The following is a 22,076-nucleotide window of genomic DNA, read 5'->3' as shown; positions in this document are numbered from 1 at the left end:
ATGAACAAAATCTGGCTGCCAGTATTAAAAACTCTAAAATCAGGACAGCAAATAAAGAACAAAACTCAGAAGACAGGGGAATTCCAGACATGAATCAAACAGGACCAGCTAACACCTCCCAACAAAGGATTCCCCCAGGCAGGAAGAAGCCAGACTTTGAAGCTGCAAGGCCACTGAATACTAACCAAGCTGGCCAACGGCATCATTCACACTTGCCTCAAGCAGACAAGAGTTATTTTCCCCTCCCTGGACATTATTATACAGATATATAAACCCTTGGTGGCACAGTGCGTTAAAGCGCTGAGCTGCTGAACTTGCGGACCAAAAGGTGCCAGGTTCAAATCCCAGGAGCGGAATGAGCGCCCGCTGTTAGCCCCAGCTCCTGCCAACCTAGCAGTTCAAAAATATGCAAATGTGAGTAGATCAATAGGTACCGCTCTGGCGGGAAGGTAACGGCGCTCCATGCAGTCATGCCGGCCACATGACCTTGGAGGTGTCTACGGACAACGCCGGCTCTTCGGCTTAGAAATGGAGATGAGCACAAACCCCCAGAGTCGGTCACGACTGGACTTAAAAGTCAGGGGAAAACCTTTACCTTTTATATAAACCCCAACTGCCTAGTTTCCAACAGACCTCACAACCTCTGAGGATGCCTGCCATAGATGTGGACGAAACGTCAGGAGAGAATGCTTCTGGAACATGACCATACAGCCCGGAAAACTCACAGCAACCCAGTGATTCCAGCCATGAAAGCCTTTGATAAAACAAGAATGAGTGGTGATTGAGGGAACATCTCCACTGTAGAATTAATATAGTTTGGTACCACTTGGCTCAATGCTATGGAAGCTCGGGAGTTGTAGTTTGGTGAAGCACCACTACTCTTTGGCAGAGAAAGCTAAAGACCTTGCAAACTACAGCTCCGACGGTAGAATTGAGCCATAGCAGTTTAAAGTGGCTTCAAACTACATCAATTCTACAGAGAACCTGCGATCAATATAAAGGGAAACGCTGAGGCGGAACGATTGTGTCGCGGCTGCTGTTTCCGGGGGGCGGCGAAAGGCGTTGCTCCCCTTGCGCCGGCTTGCTGGAAGGAAGCAAATCCCGACGCAGGATGGCTTCTTGCCGGGTGGCTCGCGGCTTGTGGCGGGGCTGCAGCGGGAGTGAGTGCGCCAGTGGGTCCGGGGCTGTGATAGCTGGGAAGGAAGGGTGGGGCATGCAGGTCACTGGGCCTCCCCATCCTCAGTTGTTTGGTGGAGGATTACTCGCTTTCAGATCGTTTCAGATTTATTGTGATCCAAAGCTGAGCCGATCAAAGGTATTTCTTGGCCAGATTTGTCAGCCATTGCCTTCCCCTGAGGCTGAGAGAGTGCGACTTGCCCAAGGTCGCCCAGCTGGTTTCGGTGGCGGAGAGGACTCAAACCCTGCCAAGGGTGCAACCACACTGCAAAATTAATGCAGTTTGAGACCACTTTAACTGCCACAGCTCAATGCTGTGGAATCCTAGGAGGTGTAGTTTGATGAGGTGCCAGTACTCTTTGGCAGAGAGGGCTAAAGAAATGATAAAATTAGAACTCGCGTGATTCCGTAGCACTGAGTCAGCAAAAGTGCTGTCAGATTGCAATAATTATAAGGTGTAGATCAGGCATGGGCAAACTTTGGCCCTCCAGGTTTGGACTTCCCACAATTCCTAACAGTCTATGGCAGTTGAAGTCCAAAACTGTGTTAATACTGTTATGTTTAATTCTGTTTTAATATTTGTATATTTTCAATGGAGCTACCAGTGGCTCAGTAGGTTAAACCCTTGTGCTGGAGGACTGATAACTTGAAGGTTGGGTTGCTGACCTAAAGGTTGCCAGTTCGAATCCAACCCAGGGACAGCGCAAATGAGCTCCCTTTATCAGCTCCAGCTCCCTACGGGGACATGAGAGAAGCCTCCCATAAGGATGGTAAAAACATCAAAACATCTGGGCATCCCCTGAGCAACATCCTTGCAGACAGCCAATTTTCTCACATCAGATACAAATAATTTTTTAAAAATCATGTGATCATACTTTTAATTGTAAGCCGCTTCGAGTCTCCTTTAGGAGAGATAAACACAATAATATTATCGTGCCAGAAGCAAACTGAGGATACAGTTGTAATGTATTTAAAAATACGAAATTAAAAAGCTTGGCATTATTCTAAATGTCCTTTGACCAAACCGCAGAAGAGAAGAGCAAACCACAGACCACCTAATACAATGTAGCCTGAGCCCTGCCACATGCACAATGGAGGACCTTCTTATAGCAACACCAGAGGCACTCCAAGTGGCCAGCTACTGGTCAGAGGACAATAATAATTAAAAAAAACCTGGGGCACCCAGGTTTGTCCATGCTTGGTGTAGATGCACCTCCAATCCAACACTCAAATATCTACATCATGCTTTCTTTTGTTTGTTACTTTAGGCAATACTTTATTATGTGAAATTATGCATACTATTAAGATCCAGGGCAAAATTGGGATTTGTTGCTGAATGTATTATGTTGCCCTGGACATTAATAAAGTACTCATGCAAGTGTGGAGAAGAGCAAACCACAGACCACCTATTATAATGCAGTCTGAGCCCTGCCACATTCACAATGGAGGACCTTCTTACAGCAACACCAGAGGCACTCCAAGTGGCCAACTACTGGTCAAAGGACATTTAGTATAATGCCAAGCCTTTTTAAAACTTTGTTTGTGTTTTTCAAATACATTACAACTTGTACCATCGGTTCGCTTCTGACACGATAAATAAATAAAGTATTTGAGGGAAGTGAACTCTAAGCAGTTTTGCTTAGTAGTTGGTTCTCTGCTCCTCTCTGCTACTTCTTCCGAGGGATTTTATAGCTATACTAGCTATGCCCGGCCACGCGTTGGTGTGGTGAAGTATGGTGGTATGGGAAATAAAGTATTGAGGAATTGGTGGTAGTTAAGGTAAAGGGTAAAGGTTTCCCTCTGACATTAAGTTCAGTTGTGTCTGACTTTGGGGGTTGGTGGTCATCTCCATTTCTAAGCCGAAGAGCTGGCGTTGTCCGTAGATTCCTCCAAGGTTATGTGGCATGACTGCATGGAGCGCCGTTACCTTTCTGCCGGAGCAGTACCTATTCATCTACTCACATTTGCATGTTTTTGAAGTTTAGGGTTGGCAGAAGCTGTGGCTAACAGTGGGGGCTCTCTCCGCTCCTCCAATTCAAACCTGCAACCTTTCTGTCCAGAAGTTCAGCAGCTCAGCGCTTTAACATGCTGCGCCATCAGGGGATATTATTTCCTAAAGCTTGTGAATATACAATATTTTTTATTTTTTTGTCTATTGGAGGCAAGTATGAATGCTGCAATTAGGGGAAATGATTAGCATGTAATGGTCTTGCAGCTTTAAAGCCTGGCTGTTTCCTCCCTGAGTGAATTTTTTGTTGGGAGGTGTTAGCTGGCCCTGATTGTTTCCTGTCTGGAATTCCCTTGCTTTCAGAGTGGTATTGTTTGCGATATTTTATGTGCTTCTACTGTCTGTGGCCCTCAGAAAACAGAGGATTTGCCAGACTTTGGTGATGGGAATACTTTGTTGAGAGGTGTTAGCTGGCCCTGATTGTTTCCTGTGTGGAATTCCCCTGTTTTCAGAGTATTGTTCTTTATTTAGTGTTCTAATTTTAGAGATTGTATTGTTCTGTTTTATTATACCACAGTAATTTTTTATATATTCTGATTTTAGTGTTTTCGAATACTTGGAGCTAGAGTGTATTCATTTTCATGGTTCACAGCAACACAATAATAATAATAATAATAATAATAGTAATAATAATGCCTTTGTTAATACACACTGCTTCACTCCCTTCTCAGCTTCCTTTCTGGAAGAATCCTTTTTTGGGAGGAGTTAGTTGGCCCTGATTGTTTCCTTTGTGGAATTCCCAATTTCCCTGCTTTCAGAGTGTTGCTCTGTCCACTGCCATGATTCCATCACTCTTTTATATATATACCCTGTTTCCCCTAAAATAAGACATCCCCAGAAAATAAGACCTAGTAGAGGTTTTGCTGAATTGCTAAATATAAGACCTCCCCCGAAAGTAAGACCTAGTAAAGTTTTTGTTTGGAAGCATGCCCTCCAAACAGAACACCAGCGCATGCAGGATCGGTAAATGTACATACCATAGTGTGTTGTACATGGAAATAATGGTAGTAACAAGAAATTCTTGATAGGATTCACAGTTTGTCTGGTTATGCCGGTTTGTGATGACAACTACTGTATAGTATATAATAAATGTTCATTTTTTTTGTTCAACAATAAATGTGAATTATTCTTCATGGAAAAATAAGACAGCCCCTGAAAATAAGACCTAGCACATCTTTGGGAGCAAAAAATAATATAAGACTGTCTTATTTTCGGGGAAACACAGTGTGTGTGTGTGTATATATATATATATAATATAATATATAGATATAGATAGATATAGATAGATATAGAGATAGAAGATAGATAGAAAAGATAGAAAGATTCTGACTTGTGTTTGAGACACAATGAAGCTCTGGTAATAGGGTACTTGACAAGTACATAGAAGCTCACGGTATGTGTATATATACCTTCAAGTCTCCCTGAGTGCATTTACAGTGTAGAATTAATGCAATTTGACATAACTTTCAAGGTCATGTCTCAAAGCCTTTAGCCTTTGCTGCCAAAGGGTGCTAGTGCCTCATCAAACTATAACTGTTAGGATTCTATAGCACTGAACCACTATAGTTAAAGTGCATGAATTCCTACAGCATGGATAGATATACACATTGACATATGGTGACCCAATGAATTTCATAGAGTTTTCTTAGGCAAGCAATACTCAGGTGGTTTTCCCTAATGTTTCCACTGAAATATAATGTATTCAATATTTTTATTTTTATGTGAGTTTCTTGAGCTAGTTATGCCAGTGACTATATAATTTTGGTACAATATGATGCCCAAGTTTTTAGGACCAGTGCTTGTGCTTCCTTTCATCCAGATCTGACAAAATATGTCTAAGCCTTTTCTGGTATGCTTGGACCAGAAGGTCTTAATTTCATTAAGGGTTGCTTTTATCCATAGGTTTATGTATCCATGTGAAGTCCAGGGACATATGGCCCATGGATATGGGGGTAACTTTTGGCAATAATTATCTGTCCTAAACAACAACTCCTCCCCAATTCTTTCAGTCTGCAGTAAGGCAAAATCACTAGAGTTCTAGGATGCATATATAGTATTTTAGGAGTAGCTTATGAAGTAATTGGTATAATTACAACACAAGTGTATTGAATGAATTCTCTCTCCCCCCCCAAAAAAAATATTCATTTTTTTTATTATATTTAACACCAGAAATCTATATTACCACAAAATAATCTACATTCAAAAATATAGGAGATGGGAGAAAAAATACAAGAAAAAAAATCTGCCAACACATATCTAAGTGGAACAATAGATTGAGTGAATTCTTAAGTGAAAGAGCTTTATCTCTTTTAAGAAACAATAGGTTGCTTAATGAGATTTCTTTCATTTCTAGGGTTTGTTTCTACAGCTCCTGCTGCTCAACTTTCAACTGCTGAGATTGCTCAGATGCGCAATGAACTCTACACAAGAGAGAGAGAGAGACAGTTGTCTCTTTATCCACGCATTGACAAGATTGAAGTAAAATATGTTGGCAAATCTCACCCGGGCACTTCGTTTGTAATGAATAAAGGCTTTTCCACACCATATAGCTGTGCTATGCGTAAGTAAATAGAACAGACAGTTCCAACTACATAATTTGAAATTAAACAACAAATCTGAAGATCAATAATGCATGTGCTAATCATACAAAAAGAACTAAGGCTTTGGTGTGATAAACTTCGGCCACTTGATAAATAAATATTTGTTCCTAAGATCTTACAGCGCAAATAATTTCCATTACCCAGTTGCGCCTACATCCTAGTGAGCTATTACAGTGTGCCCTCACTTTTCGCGGGGGTTAGGTTCCAAGCCTGCCCGCAAAAAGTGAAAAACTGTGAAGTAGCGGCACTCTATTTCAATAAATATAGACCCCCTCCCTTTCTCCCTCCCTCTTTTCCTCTTTTAACGTACTGTACTGTGTTTCTTGTTGTTCCTGAGGTGATGAGGCACAGGCAGGGCCTACTGGCGCTGCCTGCAGGCAGCTGAGGAGGAAGCGCGGGCCAGATCATGTGCCTCAAGCTGAGTCCTTTTGTGCCTGTGAGGGGAGGGTGGGCCGGATGGGAAAATCCGCGAAACAGCGAATCCGCGGAACCCGGAGCGCGAATTAGCGAGGGAGCACTGTATTGCCTCTAATGTTTTGCTTCTTATTGTGATGCCATAGAAATCCCTTATCTCAAGTTTGCTCCTCCAGATATTGGACTGCAATTCCCATCAGACTTAGCCAGCATAGCCAATGATGTAGTTTCAATCCAACAGCATCTAGAGAACATGTGTCTCAATCCTTGTATCTCATACGTTAGTTGTTCATCATCTCAACCATGATAATAGGCATACTTTCTTGTTTCTGAAGTTTAAATTTGTCAAGCAGTTTTATATGCTAAAAAGCAAGTTATATTCAACTCCTCAAATTTATCTGTGAATTGATCCAAAGGTAGTAGGTAAACTGGATTTCCCCTTTCTGTTAGATTGAAAATTTTAAGTTTTCACAGTGCTTGAAGGTATTGTTTAAAAAGAACAGGCAGCAGCTGATGTATGAACAATGATGGTAAATGCTTGCTGTTGCTCACTGCTTTTTAATTTACTAGTCTTTTTGAAAATCTAAATAATAATTGTATTGTCAGGGTAGTAAAACCGCTATTTTACTAACAAAGTATCATGGGGATGTTCGTAATTGTCCCTTTTGGGCTCTCTTTTGTTTTACTAGATTTAAGTGAACTGCACTGCAAGAAATCTGTCCTTGCCCTTGTGGATGGGGAACTCTGGGATATGAACAAGCCTTTGACTAATTCATGTGAAATTCAGTTCCTTACATTCAAAGATGAAGATCCAGAGGAAGTAAACAAAGTATGTTTGTTCCGATTTCTTCACCGTGTTCAATTCTCTTGGTTTAGTTTGAGCATAGAAGGATGCCATATTTAACTTTTGTTAAATACAAACCCAGAGATTGGGTTAAATGCAATTGTAATATAACTATGTTCTGGTTCTCTGTTATGTATTCTTCTTTTTCTACTACTATTATTTAATTACACATTTCTGTGATAAAGTTGTACTCATTTCCTTACAGGTGTGTGTGTGTGTGTGTGTGTGTGTGTGTGTGTGTGTGTGTGTAAATCTTATTCTATGGTCTTATGAGAACTAGAACACTATAGTGAGTTATTTCTAGCTCTTGTATATATAGCTCTCTTCCACAGGGTGTCATGTTTTGTAATATTTTCCAGAAGTCGAAGAGGAGTCATGAAAGTAATTTCATATGAATAGCAGCCCTATTTTCCACAGTCTAATTTTGTGGTAAAACAAAAGGTGTATGAATGAAGTGCAATGGAGAGAAAATCAGTAGCAAGGTTTTGAGTCTTTAGAACCCTTATTTTCAAATAAATTGGACTGCCTGTGGATAACTTCAGAATATTAAATATCAATTTTAAATTCTCTGTTACAGGCTTATTGGCGCTCTTGTGCTATGCTATTGGGCTGTGTATTAGAACAGGCATTTAAGGAGGAATACTCAACCACCCTTGTTAGAGCTCCAGAAGTGCCAGGTATATTTTTCTTCTTCACAAATTTCCATTGTCTTTAGTGAGTTGCATATTCCAGTACATATTGCTGCTTCATGGGTGCATTTAATTTATTTATTTTGAAATACTGGTAGTCTAATTAATGGCCATTGCAACATCTTGCCCTGCATAATCCTGTAAATTAATTCCAACTTTAATTAGTTCAGTAGTGCAATTACTGAAATATTTTGAGGGGTTGAGAGAAAAGAATATCTTCCTATATTTGTTATTTGCTTGAATTTCCAAAGAAGCTAGAATAAAATTGAGCCATAATCTCTTGCATGATTCTGAAACACAGTATTTACTGCATTTTAAGGAAGTTATTGGGTTCTTTGACAGCTCTTGCATTAAAAATTATCAAACATGGTGCCTTCAGTCAATTCACAAGAAATAAATATTTTTTAAATTTTAATTTGTTATTAATATGCCACATATCAGCCAAAACTCTCAGAATTGCTTACAGATTGAAATAATAATAAGCAAGAAAAGCATATTGCAAGTTGCACAGAAAAAAATGAAATGCCTACGTGAAACGACACAGTTTGTAATGCTATTCTGATTTACATAGGAAATCCCACTGAATTCAGTGAAACTTGAAAATGGATTCATTTAAATGTAACAATCCTTGAAAGCACAATGAAATGTAGTGGAGCAAAATTCTATGGCCACCATAGGCTGCTAAAAAGAAAAATAAATGCATTCTAGAGCTAATTAAAGCCGGACTCTTTAGAAGCCAAATTGACTAAATTAAGACTGCATACTTTTGATATAAGATATGACCTGCCTGAGATATAATAATGCTTGGTAAGGTAGAAGCCAGTAGGCAAAGGAAACTGCATTCCAGATGGACAGATTCAATCAAGGAAACCGTGGTCCTGAACCTAGAGTGGCCTGGAGGACTCTAAGTCATATGGTCGCCATAAATCAAAGTTGAATTGATGGCAATGAACAACAGCAAATTTAGATGAAGGTGTCTGCAGCTTTCTGCAGACTCATTTTAGAGTTGCCAAGTATTTGTGGTTCAAACTTTGAAATACCATTTGCACTTGCTTCAAATATACTTTTTATTTTTCTGACTTTTGACTCACTACTTAGTGATTGCTGGAGCTTTCTGCTACGATGTAATCTTGGACAGTAAGCTCGATGATTGGAAGCCAACTGAGGTAAGCACAGTGATGACTTGCTGGTCTGTTTTCTGTGTGGCTTTTCTTTAGAACTGAGGTGGGCAAAGAAATGACTGCTGCTCACTTTCTGTTGTTTAAAAGTCCTCCCTGTGCCTAAAATGGCCCAGAAAAGTCCAAAACAGGTGAAAATGCTCCCTTGTCTCCTAGAGAGCATTTGAGGGCAAGTAATTTGATTTTTTTAAAGTTTTTCAGCACATATCTATATACTGCATTTTTGTGGTAAAGGAAAGTAGGGAAGACTTGTGGCATTCCAAATGTTGCTTGACTGCAAGCCCTATCTGCTCTAGCCAACACAACCAATGGTCCTGAAAGATGGGAGTTGCAATCTGGGAAAATCTGAAGCCCAGTACTTCTCCATCACTGCTGTATAGTTATGGGTGGGTCACATTAACGTACTTTGTGGTGACAGTGGAGGGTACGTGGATATTTGATATTTGGGATCTTGTGGTGAACTGACTTGAGCCACACCAGCTGGATTGCTCATAACAGGGGTCCTCAAACTTTTAAAGCTGAGGACCGGTTTATGGTCGCTCAGACTGTTGGGGTGCTGGGCTAAAAACCATGAAGGAATTCCAATGCATACGGCACACAAGTTAATTAGGATGGTTGTTATTGGGTGCCTTCAAGTCATTTCAGACTTAGGGCGACCCTAAGTCTAAAGTTTAGGGTGGGGTGGGTGGGTAAATGACCTCAGAGGAATGCATCCGACCTGTGGGCCTTAGTTTGGGGACCCCTGTCTTAGAAGGATTGGAACATAGTTATTCTTTGAATTTTGCACTACTCAGATCTTGCAATGCAGTTTGCAGGTACAGTTAAAGAGAGAATTAAAGAACTAAAAATTAGTATTTCTAAACTGAAATAAACCTTTGGCTTCTGCTTCGCAGAATTGAGTGCACTGCCTATATAATTAAAGATACTGAAAACTGTATAACATTATTAAAATGTAAAAATTGCACACATGATATGTGTACAAGGTGTATATAAAACAATTAATTACATGTTTAGTCTTGGATCACATCTCCAAGATTATGTGTGTATAAAAATATAGATATTCCAAAATCCAGAACACATTTGGCAATCTATAAATGGACTTTCATCCTTTTTGTGGTTGTGGATTTAATAAGCCAAATAATTAGTTTCTAGTCTTTGATAAAACTAAAACATTTCAGTTAGGACAAAAACAGTTATCATTTTGAATGTTTTGTCTTTACTTAGTCATACATAGAGAAAGTCTTACTGAAATAAATTTATGTTTTGTTTGCAGTTGCTCTCTTAGCTCTTATTTCAGTGGGCAGTAGGAATTGTTCTAGTTCCAGCCTATTGTCTATACCCCTTTAAAAAAATCACTTAAGTCTGGTAAAGTCAAGGTTGTCCTATGTAGTTTAGTTTTGGAAAGGTCACAGGAAATTGGTGATTGACTATTGCACACCATGAATTTAAGCTACCTTGTGTTTGTGCCTTCAAGTTGACTTAAGACAATCCCATGCATTTCATTGGTCTTTCAAAAAAAAATTAAAGAAATATTCAAAAGTAGTTTACCTGTTCCTCCTTCTGAAATGTAACCTACTGCATCTGGTAGTGGTCTCCCATCCAAGTACTAAGCAGGACTGACCCTGCTAAGCTTCTAAAGTCAGATAGGATCTGTTACCTAGAGTATTTAAGCTACTACCTACATAATCTGAATTCTGTATTTGTCATTTGACCTTTTGATATTTGGACACATGAGTATGATTTTTTTTTCTTTTCCAAGGAAAGCCTTCGATCTTTTACAAAGGATATTCACAGATTAATTCATCAAGATCTTCCATTTGAAACCCTGGATGTGGATGCAAAAGTGGCACTTGAAATATTTCAACATAACAAGTCAGTATTAAGTTAAAAGTTAGATACAAAATGTTGCTTTAAAATAGGATTACATAGATTTTATGCTGAATCAGTGTTGGGTTTCCCAATACAAGTTTTAGATAAGAATGCAAACTGCTTTAAAATCAAATTCAACCTGTTAAATTCAGTTTCACTTGCTGAGATGCTGCCCTGGAAAACATCCCAATTTTTCCAATAGGTGGCACTAGAACATGTTAAATGTAAAAGAGATGTAGAATGTCCCATTCAGTGAATTACGGTAGATATATTTGTCATACATACTTCTGAGAGAGCTGACATATAGCAGCTTATTTTCTATAGCATCAATATATTAGCTGAAAAAGAAAAAGAGGCATGTGTTGCCTGGAACTACAACAGTGTTCTACTTTGAATGCACAGGCATATTTCTTTCTGTCATGGCAACTATATTCAAGATAACCTTTTCCTCCTGCTGCTTAGTCTTTTTATTATGGATTTGGGGGATTTAAGAGAAAGAAGCCTCCAGCTTCTATTAGCCAAGGCTAGGCAGAAACATGTTTTGGGACCATTTCTTAAAGAAAAGTCCTTAAGGCACTAGTGTGAGAAGCATTAATTCCATCAGATATTATGGACCACAGCTCCCACATTAGATTATCATTGACTATGCTATCTGTGATGTCTGGGAATTGAAGCATAAATTTTATAGGGCCTCAGATTCCCTTCTTCTGCCTTAGGGAGAGAAGGCACAAGAACAAATACATTTTATTGGAGTGGGCAATTTGGAGGAAAAATAGCACATATCGTCATGGATATAGAAAAAAAGGGTTGATTTGCTTATGGGATTCCAGCTAAATGGTATGCATTGTGAAGTTATGGACCTCTTTTATTGCATATTCAAGGTATAAACGGGATATGGTTGAACAGAAAGCATCACAAAGTTCTGAACGAATAGTAAAACTACACAGGTGAGCAAATAATTTCTCTCTTGTTTGAGGGCTAGGCTGGTTTTTTGTAAGTATAATCTCACTCAGTCCAAAATGATTTTAACTTCTCCAGGCATAAATAGGCAGATGTTATCGCAGCCTCCAGATTTCTTCCAGTCATAGGGTTAACTGCAAATAAATGGGTGAAAATCTTCAGATTAGAAAATAATCATTTTTCATTTTTTAAAAAGCTGTGTTAGTTGACAGAATATTTCTCCATATTGCACCAAGCACATGATGAAAAGGTACAGCTCAGTAGTCTAGTTAAGAACTGGAACTTGTGAGATTAGCCAGATGTAGCTGAACTCTGGATACTTCTTTCTGTCCTCTATTGTAGTTCGAAATAGAGTGACATTTTCTGGTTTAATGTGGAGAAAGATTGATTTTGACTTTTCACCCTTATCCTTTCTGTACCTGTTCTTTTTCCCAACCACCTTCCTTTGTTGAAGAAACCCATTCCTTTCTGGATGAAGTTTTTAATATACCCTTTTGAAAATCCTGTGGTGCAGAGGTGCAACATCCATCATTTGAATGCAGATTGGCTTTTTCTTTGCATAGTTTTTGCTGCTGTACTTATGCTAGTATTAGAAATTATTGGTCTGTTGCCTTAGTAACAAGGACGTGTTCTTTCTCTCTTCTCCTCCTCCTCATTTCAGTAGATTTTGGGGACTCTGGTGATTAACTGGTATGGAAGAGTGGTTTTTGTGAATGTTCTTTTGTGACCTGCAGTGACAACATTTGCAGCAAAAATGGAACCTTACAAATATGGTTCAGCACTGTTTTTAAAATGGCAACCAAAGACATTTGGTACTCCTTTCTGTATGAATCAAGAAACTTTTGAACTTTTTTATTGTTGTAGATATCACTGCTCTACAGAAACCTGGATGGGAGTAATCTTGTTTTACTCGGTTAAACATTCCATTCTGTTCATGTTCCAGCTAACAGTTTTGTAGACATAACTGGTAATTTTTTTGAAAATAGACAATTGCCTATATAAAATTCTGGAAGATGTAATTATACTGTTTCTAAGTGTTCTATGAAGTTATGGTTAGTTTTAGGATAGGATCTCAAAACTTAAGACTTCTGCTGTTTGTGCAGTGAGGTATCCAAGACTTCGTTGAGCAGCAAGCATAGCAGTGCAATAATTAAGAACTCTTAAAGTGACTGACTAATGGACCGATCTTGGACTATGATTATGAATTTGTGTGATTTTAATTGTTGTTTTAATAAGTTATGTTTTAGTGCTTGGTTTTAAGTGTAACTGTTATTCTGAAAATTTTATGTGAGCATCGAATTGCTCAGGGCGGTAGTGAGGCCGCCTTGAGCCCCCTTTTGGGGGCGAAATAAATAAATAAATAATATGGGAAATAAATAAATAAGTAGAAGTTGTGCTTTCTCAATGGGAATTGTTGCATCTGTAATGGTAGGCAATGTCATCTTACTGTAGCAGTAGGTCTTTTCAGTGATCTTCAAGTCTCATTATATTCAAAATAATAGAGTCAGAGTTTGCAAAGTTTTGCAAGGTGTGCATGGCTGAATCCATGGATGCAGAATCGATGGATACAGAGGGCCCAGTGTATTAATTTTTAAATATAATTAATTATTAAAACAGATCACACAGCAACATAGCCTTGAATAAAAGCGAAGAAAAATACATCACAAGCAGTCATAGAACTAGTGGTGTTCTCAAAATTGACCATAAAATAAGTCATACAGTAATTTTTTCATAGGGAGTACATCACATTACAAATTTGTGTGTGACCTCAGTGGACAAACAACATCAGAATTATTGTTGAAAAAATCAAAATCTGCAAACCAAGTACCATATAAAATATCTAACAAATTTACATTTTGAGGACTTTTAGTTGTACTGTTAGTTTTTTCATAAGTGCAGTTTGCCACTGATCTAATAACAATTCTTCAAGATTTTTCCATATTGAGATGATTTCTAATCTTGTTGCCAGACAAAGGCATATACTAATATCTTTCTGTGACAGTTGTTTATAATCTTTGTGAAAGAGAGACCAAAAGAGTTGTTGCTGGTGATGCAGGAACTTTCTGGCCTGTCATTGGGATATATATACATTTTTGGTGAAAATGTCAAGATTTAGCAAAATTTTGGTCAGATAGAAATAATTATGGTCTTGGAAATAGATTTGAAAATGATTGATTTGTTCACTTTCTGACATATTGTCAAGAAATTGCAGTAAAACAAGACATATTATTATTAATGAAAATGCTAATTTTAGTATTTGTTTGGCATTACTAATCTTTCTGTTTTCATTTCTATCAGATGTGGTAACTTTGTAGACATTAGCGAAGGCCCTCATATTCCCAGAACTAGCTTCTGTCACCAATATGAGGTGACAGCAGCTCATAATCTTCAAAGCAGCCAGTCCGAACTTATACGGAGATTCCAGGGTCTCTCTCTTCCAGTTGCCTTGAAGGTTAGTAATCAATTTATTTGTACCCTATTTGTGATTCGTAGTCTTGTGCATTTGTATAAAATTGCTATCTGTTTGTTTGTCCCATTCGTATAACCCCATGTCCATTTACACCCGCTGCTTCCAAAAACAGCGCCCATCCAAATGCGCTTTTTTGTTCCACCATCCAAAAATACGAATACTTTTGTCCCATTGGCAGCAATGGGCGGGCTGCCCAGACTTCCCTTCCCCTCTGTTTTAGTGTTAGAGGGGTGAAAATCGCCACACCTGGAGGACATATCTACCACTTTTAGCTCACCAGCTCTTACAATGTTTGGGTCATCCCCCAAATTTTAGGGATTTTTTTTCTTTCTAGAAAGAAAATCCCCTTTAAAGCATTCCCTCTTTCTCCCGCTGGCCCTGCCCTCTAACTTCTTCATCAGCTGCAGCAGCAGGGAGGCAGGGCACCATTTCTTCCTGCCAAATGTCAGAGATACTCCACACACACAGCCCTGTGCCTAGCCCCACTATTTCACTTCTTTAATATAACAACACCAAGCAACTTCAAGGCTGCTGTTCTGATAAAGTATTACAGAAGATGTGATTTAACCATTGCTGGAAATAGCGATTTTAGAAGGTCAGAACAAGGCAGGCCAGAGAGAGAGAAAAAGAGAGAGAGCGAGAGAGAGAGACTGACTCTGAAAATTTAATAGAGAGAGTTGTTTCCAAAAGAAAACCCAACAACTCCTTTCCTTTGAAAAATATTGAAGAATTTGCTATGCAAGGCTATGGAAAAAGAGAATGAGTGGCTGATAAAAATTTTAGAAATAAGAAATATGGACAGACTTACCTGATCTCTAAAAGCAAGGGGAACCCAGTGAAGGAGACGGACTGGAGCCAAATTACAGAATATTCAAAATAATAGGAAGATATTGATATGAAGAGTAATAGAATACACACTCAAAGAGAATATAAAAGAAGAGGGGGATAATAATTTAAGAGGAAGAAATAAAGAAGGAAAAGACAAAAACCTCAAGGAAGATGTCCGGGAGCCAAGACCAGAAAAAAACTCTCTTCTTTTCCTTCCCTTTTATGCTTGTTCTATTATTTTTTTTTCTACTTTTTTCTTTTCTTCTTCCTCTTTCTTTCTCTCTCTCTTTAGTTTGATTTTTTTTTATCTTTTATGGAAAATATTCAATAAAGACTATGAAAAAAAAGGAAGAAAAACATTTATTTAAAAAAACAGGAGGCAGAGAATACCCACAGAGAGAAATATCAGAGGTAAAAGTAAGGAATGCAAATATATAGTACTACCCTGTTTCCCCTAAAATAAGACATCCCCGAAAAATAAGACCTAGTAGAAGTTTTGCTGAATTGCTAAATATAAGGCCTCCCCTGAAAGTAAGACCTAGAAAAGCTTTTGTTTGGAAGCATGCCCAACAAACAGAACACCAGAGCATGCAGGATTGGTAAATGTACGTACCAGTTATACATGGAAATATTGGTAGTGACAAGAAATTCTTGATAGGATTCACAGTTTGTCTGGTTATGCTGGTTTGTGATGACAACTACTGTACAGTATATAATAAATGTTTATTTTTTTGTCCAACAATAAATGTGAATTCTTCTTCATGGAAAAATAAGACATCCCTGAAAATAAGACCTAGAGCATCTTTGGGAGCAAAAATTAATATAAGACACTGTCTTATTTTCGGGGAAACACGGTAGCTGTGCCCGGCCATGCGTTACTGTGGCTTATGGGAATCATTTGTTGGCCAGGTGGAATAGCAGTGAATAGCCTTGCAGCCTTAAAGCCTGGCCGTTTTCTTCTTGTGGGTATCCTTGTTTGGTGAGCTGGAATACAATGGAATAGGCTTGCTGTTTGGAAGGCTGGGTACTTGCGTTCTAGGGGAATGGTTTTTTGGGCTGCTAGAATTGCAATGAATAGCCTCGCTGCTTCAAAATCTGGTTGCTTCCTATCTAGCGGAGTCTGGTTGGTCAGCTTCAATAGTACAGAGTGGTATCGCTGGTTCAAAGCCTGGCTGCCTTCTACCAAGGTTAATCCTTTGTTGGTCTGGTTGAATTGTACTGAATAGCCTTGCAGCTTCAGTGCCTGGCTGTGTTATAGCTAGGGGAATCCTTGTTTGGTGAGCTGGAGTAGCACCTTCAATAAAAGAGCTGCTTTGAAGCCTGGCTACTTCCATTGTAGGGGAATCATTGTTTGGTTAGCTTGAATTGCACTTAATAGTCTTGCAGCTTAAAAGCCTGGCCACTTTCTACCTTGTGGAATCCTTGGTTGCCCAGGATGAATAGCAATTGATAATCTTGGTGTGGCAAGTATGAATGCTGTAATTAGTTACCTTGATTAGTATTTAATGGCCTTGCAGCTTCAAAGCCTGGATACTTCCTGCCTGGGGGAATCCTTAGCTGGGTGGTATTAGCTGGCCCTGATTGTTTCCTGTCTGGAATTTCCCTGTTTTCAGAGTGGTGTTCTTTATTTACTGTCCTGATTTTAGAGATTATATTGTTCTGTATTATTATACCACAGTAAATATTATATATTATACTAGCGGTGCCCAGCCACGCGTTGCTGTGGCGAAGTCTGGTGGTATGGGAAATAAAGTATTGAGGAATTGGTGGTAGTGAAGGTAAAGGGTAAAGGTTTTCCCCTGACATTAAGTCAAGTCGTGTCTGACTCTGGGGGTTGGGGCTCATCTCCATTTCTAAGCCGAAGAGCTGGCTTTGTCCGTAGACGAGTCTATACTGCCATATAATCCAGTTAAAATCTGACAATCTGTATTTTATAGGCAGTGGAGAAGAGGCCTAAGTGAGGCCTAACTCTGCCTGTCCCCTGGGCTGAGTGGGTTGCTAGGAGACCAGGTGGGCGGAGCTTAGCCTTCTAACTGGCAGCAATTGGATAAAAACAATTCTTCCTCTCCCTCTAATTAGGACTTTCTTTTTCTTTTCTTTTTGTTCTATGAACGTAGAGGCATGGATGAGGGATTGTGCTGCCAAGTATAGTGTTTCTGGGATGTGTAGTTTTGTTGTTTTGTCCTAGGCCGAAATTTCATTACCCTTTTATATATATAGATTTATAATGTTATATCTTCTGCTTAGAACTGGATTATATGAGGCCCTTTCTACACAGCTGTATAAAATCCACACTGAACTGGGATATATGTCAGTGTGGACTCAAGATAATCCAATTCAAAGCAGATACTGTGGATTATGTGTATTGGCATTCTGAGTTATATAGCTGTTTGGGAGGGACTTGAGTCTACACTGCCATATAATACAGTTCAAACCAGATAATCTGTATTTTATAGGCAGTGTGGACGAGGCCTAAGTGCCCTCTGCCTGTGCCCTGGGCGCCATTTTGGCTGAGAGAATTGCTAGGATACGAAGTGGGCGGGGCCTAAAGGGGGCAGGGCCTACCATTCTGAGTTGTTTCTAAAGGGGGAAATGGCTCTTTCTCATCCTCTAATTTGGGCTTTATTTTTGTTTGAAAGGCATAGACTGGATGACTATGTCTATTGTGACCAATTTTGGTGTGATTTGGTTTACTCCATAGTAAAACAGCACATTACATTTTTATATATATAGATAGATTAGAAGGGGGGAAAGAAAGGAGATTTTGGGTTTTCCTTTTGGTTAAATTGCTATTACAGAAATACAGTTATTATTATTAATATCTTTCACAAGGCTTTGAATAAGAGAGAAAGGGAGGAAAAAACCAAACCCACAGACTAAGGCTCTGTGAGCTCTTTGGGGGCAGTCGGCCCATTAAATACCCAGAGCCTTGCGTGGCAATGTCACTACATTCAGTTCCTCCGATTGGTCTAAACTGGGCTCAGAGGAAACCAGGAAATACTCCCAGGTCTATGTTGGGAGAGCAGCGTGGCCCGAAAAGCAGCCTAGCAAATGGCTTTTGTGCTGCTTTCTCTTTTGTTTTGCTGCTTTTTCTGTTTGGCGTGGGGTCTTCTGTATCGTGCCATACAAATGAACAGCATGAAACAAAAACACGAATTAAATGAGACAAATTTCAGGCCCATGACTAGTGATTAGTATGAGTAACATGAAGACTCCCTGTGCAACACACCCTTGTCAATGTGTTTTTTCCCCTTTTCTCATGTCAGATCTCTAGTATACTGGGCAATAAAACCTTGAATAATTTCTAGTCAATAACCCCCTCCCCTTTTGTTGAAATTTTGTTCTGACTCATTTCCCTGAATCAGTAGATAATTGCACTTTTAAAAAAGGAAGTGTGGGATGAGAATATTCTAAATTGAAAAACCACATATTCCTTCCTAAATACAAATTTGGTTTTACAATTTAGAAAAAGTGTTTATATTACTTGCTTCAGCTGGAGAGGCTCCCAGAGTAGCTTAAAGCTCAGTCTCTGTCCTCAGGTGTTCTTCCTTCTTCCACTAACCACAAAAAGTAGGATGAAACCTGCTTCCTACTTTCTGGAGAAAGTTTCAGCAAAAAATCTCGTATCACTGGTATTTCTGCAGTTTGTTTTAGAAATTTAGTAGCTAATTCTGAGATATTTTAAAAAATGCTCTACAGATATCACTTAATATCTGTGCAGTTCCGAATGTTATTCTAGCAGGTCTCTTTTCTTCTTTTGTGAGGGTTGGGGTTAATGTTTTGTAAGGCTCCAGAGAGGCAGGATGATTAACATATTTACTAATAAATTGTCCTTGATTGATGTGATGAGAAATGATTTGTTGAAGTTCAGATCCAGGTGGTCAGGGTTATATAGGTTTCTAGCCAACATTGACATGTAATGACCTGACTTTTTGATCAGAAAATACTTGAATTTGCAGAAAACGCTGTGTTCTGAGCACAAAAACCTGTATCTTAATTTTGTCCTAAAATGCAAAGACTCTTATCAGCCCAGAATTCTCCATGTCAGGGTTTCCTGACACTCAAGAAACATGATTTCAAGCCATTTTCTTAATTTTAAAAATATTCTCTTCATCTATATTTTATATGTGTTAATAATTCAATTTAATTTTGCTGAGTATACTGTAATGGTGAATTTGTAGGAAAATAATTTTAAATACCAGTAATAATGCATTTTTACAAATTAAAACCCTAAATATCATTTAACACTTTGTTTATATATTATCGACTTGCAATAGTACAGTTTAACTTTATTGTTTTTCCTGTGTTGTAGGGATGTATTTAGCATTTTATGTTGTAATGAACTTGTAAAGCTTTAAAACATGCTATGTGTGTATGCTGGAAAAGCACAGATTATTTAAAGAAGCGGGACAAAACTATCTTTCTATACTTGGATAATTGTGCTAGAATTATTATTATTAGTAATATTAGTGTTTTTATCCCTCTTCTTCTTTCCTAAAAGAGACTCAAAGCATTTGCTTGCTTGTTGTAACATTTAAGTTATGGAAAAACTTGTTAAAATGCCTTTATGTCATAGATCATAAAACTATATGGACATAAGTTGTGATAAGATGATGATTCTTTTGCTACCCGATTGATGGGACACTTTCATTTTCCAGCTTCACCATGCTGTGTGGCATAGATTGCGGGAAAGGTCTCGGAAACTAGTAAGTTTGAACCTCCAATGACAAGCCATAAAATTGTGCAGCTTACTTTTCTGACACATAGAAAAAGTACAGTTGAATTTTTACAAAAAATATCACGAACTTGAACTGTGATTACGTTGTCAGCCATCTCCTTTGCTTTGGAATTTTGGATCAGAAATTATCATTAGTTTCTAGTGGTGGGATGTAAGATATTTTAGATGCCACCATTGTTAATGCTGTCTTCCTCTGATGAAAAAAAAAAGTTACATTTCCTTTTAAAATAAGTGGAAGCATAAGCCTAAATATTTCTGCTTGCCAATTTTATGTAAAAGTCAAAGTAATGTTGAGTGCAGATATGAGTTTTTCATAACTTATGCTTTACATGTGTATTTACTTTGTGCTATTTGCTAGTCTACATTTATCTTGTTATTAGTGACCTATTGATATTTAAAAAATGAGAAGAAATACAGACAATATAAGGAAAAAAATGGAAAATTGAGATGAAGAAATATTAAGCTGAAGAAAAAACATACAATCAAGCTGGCATATGTTTGGAGTAGGATGGCCAACATTGTAATCTGGAAAATAATCCCTTTAAGGAAAGGTCGACAGAGTTTGGAATGTTCTGTCTTAGGAGGACAACATTGAGAAGCTATAAGGCAACCATCTTTAAATGTTTGAAGGCTGTCATAGTTTCTGCTACATTAGAGGATATGGTGTGGATAAAATATAAGAATGGAAGCTCTGACTAAATATTACAACCAAATTTCCTGAGAACGAGAGCTGTTCATTGATGAAATAGACCAGTGGTTCTCAACCTGGGGTCCCCAGATGTTTTTGGCCTACAACTCCCAGAAATCCCAGCAAGTTTACCAGCTGTTAGGATTTCTTTGAGTTGAAGGCCATAAGACAGTCATTGGAATAGACTGTCTTGAAAGGTAACTCTCCTTTGTGGGATGTTTTAAACAAAGATTGGATATTTATATATTAGGGAAACTTCAGCAGTGGATACCTGTGCATGATATACTTTTCGGCTATAAACAGATACACCTAATTACTGCTGACTTTTGATAAACAGAAGTTAATGTTGCCAAAACAACTGTAAGAAGATATATTTTCAGGTAACTTGAATTATTGACATGCAGCTTGTCTAATTTTTATTTTTGAAGGATGTGTGTGCCCAGATCAAAATGTATACAAATGTGCACATTGTAACTGTTCAACATAAAATGATAAAAACTAGCCCATATGTGTTCTGATTCTTGTTGTACAAATCTCTTAAGCCAGTGGTTCTTAACCTGTGGGTCCCCAGGTGTTTTGGTCTACAACTCCCAGAAATCCCAGCAACTTTACCAGCTGTTAGGATTTCTTTGAGTTGAAGGCCATAACATCTGGGGACCCACAGGTTGAGAACTACTGCCCTAGGCCAATTTTGTTTTGTAGTCTCAGATTTAATATTTAATTGTAATGGTGCAATATTATATTAATAATTATTGAAAGGAAACTGTCATAACACCTCATCTGTTCCTCAAGCATTCCAAAGAAGCATTGCAATTCTGCCATTAAAGTCTAGTTTTGTCACTGGCAAATCACTAAGAAGTTACAGTTAAATATTTCATGTTAAGAAAAGAGTAGCTAATAATAAATAGGCTGATTAATTTGATATTTTATATGTTATTTACATACCTTTGCTCATTTAAGTGAAGGGAAAAAACTGATGGGAATGCATTTGAGGCTTGGGAGAGAGTTTTGTATGACAGCTTGTATTTCAAATAAAATATTTGTTATTTTTTACAGGTCAGTGAAGATGGAAGAAAACAAGTTGAAGACAAACATTGCATCTCAAATACTGAATCAGACTAAGTACTTGATATTTGCACATGGAAAAAATACTGAATTAAATCAATATTTTTTAAATGATTGCTTCATTCTTCAAATCATTTTTCAAGAAATATTTCAGCCAAACTTTTATGCAAACCTGGACATGAAGAACATAGGTTGGCCTATGTTTTGCACTTCAGTGATCAAAATTCAGGTTGAAATGCAAAGACACCCACATGAATTCATAATTTGGGTGTAGATTCAGCTGTCCTGTCCTTTAGTGATCCTAAAGGAAGTCTTCCAATCTTTATTGATCTTCTGTAGGATGGCTGACTGGTAACTAGTCCTCCCAGTAGTTGAATGTTTATTTGCCCCTGGCAAACCTGTTGTACCAATAGTCCTTGTGATTGTGACCCCAGTCTCCATCTCCTTTGTTCTTATGTATGACTGGCCCTCAACTCCATTTCCACGTAGGAATGTTTGAACTTTGGTATGTGCTGCCAAATGGAAAAAGAGTCAATAGTTCTGTAAACA

At 38.3% G+C, this 22,076-nt stretch overlaps 1 protein-coding gene across 2 annotated transcripts; it reads left to right on the top strand.

Annotated features, from left to right (window-relative positions):
- Positions 1-1,010: 1,010 nt before the first annotated feature.
- Positions 1,011-21,638, top strand: mrpl39 (mitochondrial ribosomal protein L39). 2 transcript variants are annotated; one of them, XM_003219075.4, is made up of 10 exons: positions 1,011-1,160; positions 5,538-5,744; positions 6,888-7,027; positions 7,620-7,719; positions 8,830-8,897; positions 10,669-10,781; positions 11,660-11,725; positions 14,037-14,190; positions 19,695-19,742; positions 21,519-21,638. In XM_003219075.4, the coding sequence occupies exons 1-10, from the start codon at positions 1,112-1,114 to the stop codon at positions 21,582-21,584; spliced, it is 1,011 nt and encodes a 336-aa protein (XP_003219123.2). In that variant the 5' UTR covers positions 1,011-1,111; the 3' UTR covers positions 21,585-21,638. The 2 variants fall into 2 exon arrangements, with proteins under 2 accessions (XP_003219123.2, XP_008105842.2); XM_008107635.3 differs by lacking the exon at positions 1,011-1,160 and adding an exon at positions 1,200-1,315.
- Positions 21,639-22,076: the final 438 nt, after the last annotated feature.

This window comes from Anolis carolinensis, chromosome 3 (genome assembly GCF_035594765.1).
Source record: "Anolis carolinensis isolate JA03-04 chromosome 3, rAnoCar3.1.pri, whole genome shotgun sequence".
Lineage (NCBI taxonomy): Eukaryota > Metazoa > Chordata > Lepidosauria > Squamata > Dactyloidae > Anolis > Anolis carolinensis.
This window is presented reverse-complemented; position numbering and strand designations above follow the sequence as displayed.

Coding starts and splice junctions, on each gene's coding strand:
- mrpl39 (XM_003219075.4), top strand. CDS start 1,112: ATGGCTTCTTGCCGGGTGGCTCGCGGCTTGTGGCGGGGCTGCAGCGGG. Junction 1,161..5,537: donor GTGGCGGGGCTGCAGCGGGA/GTGAGTGCGCCA, acceptor TTTCATTTCTAG/GGTTTGTTTCTACAGCTCCT. Junction 10,782..11,659: donor GAAATATTTCAACATAACAA/GTCAGTATTAAG, acceptor TGCATATTCAAG/GTATAAACGGGATATGGTTG.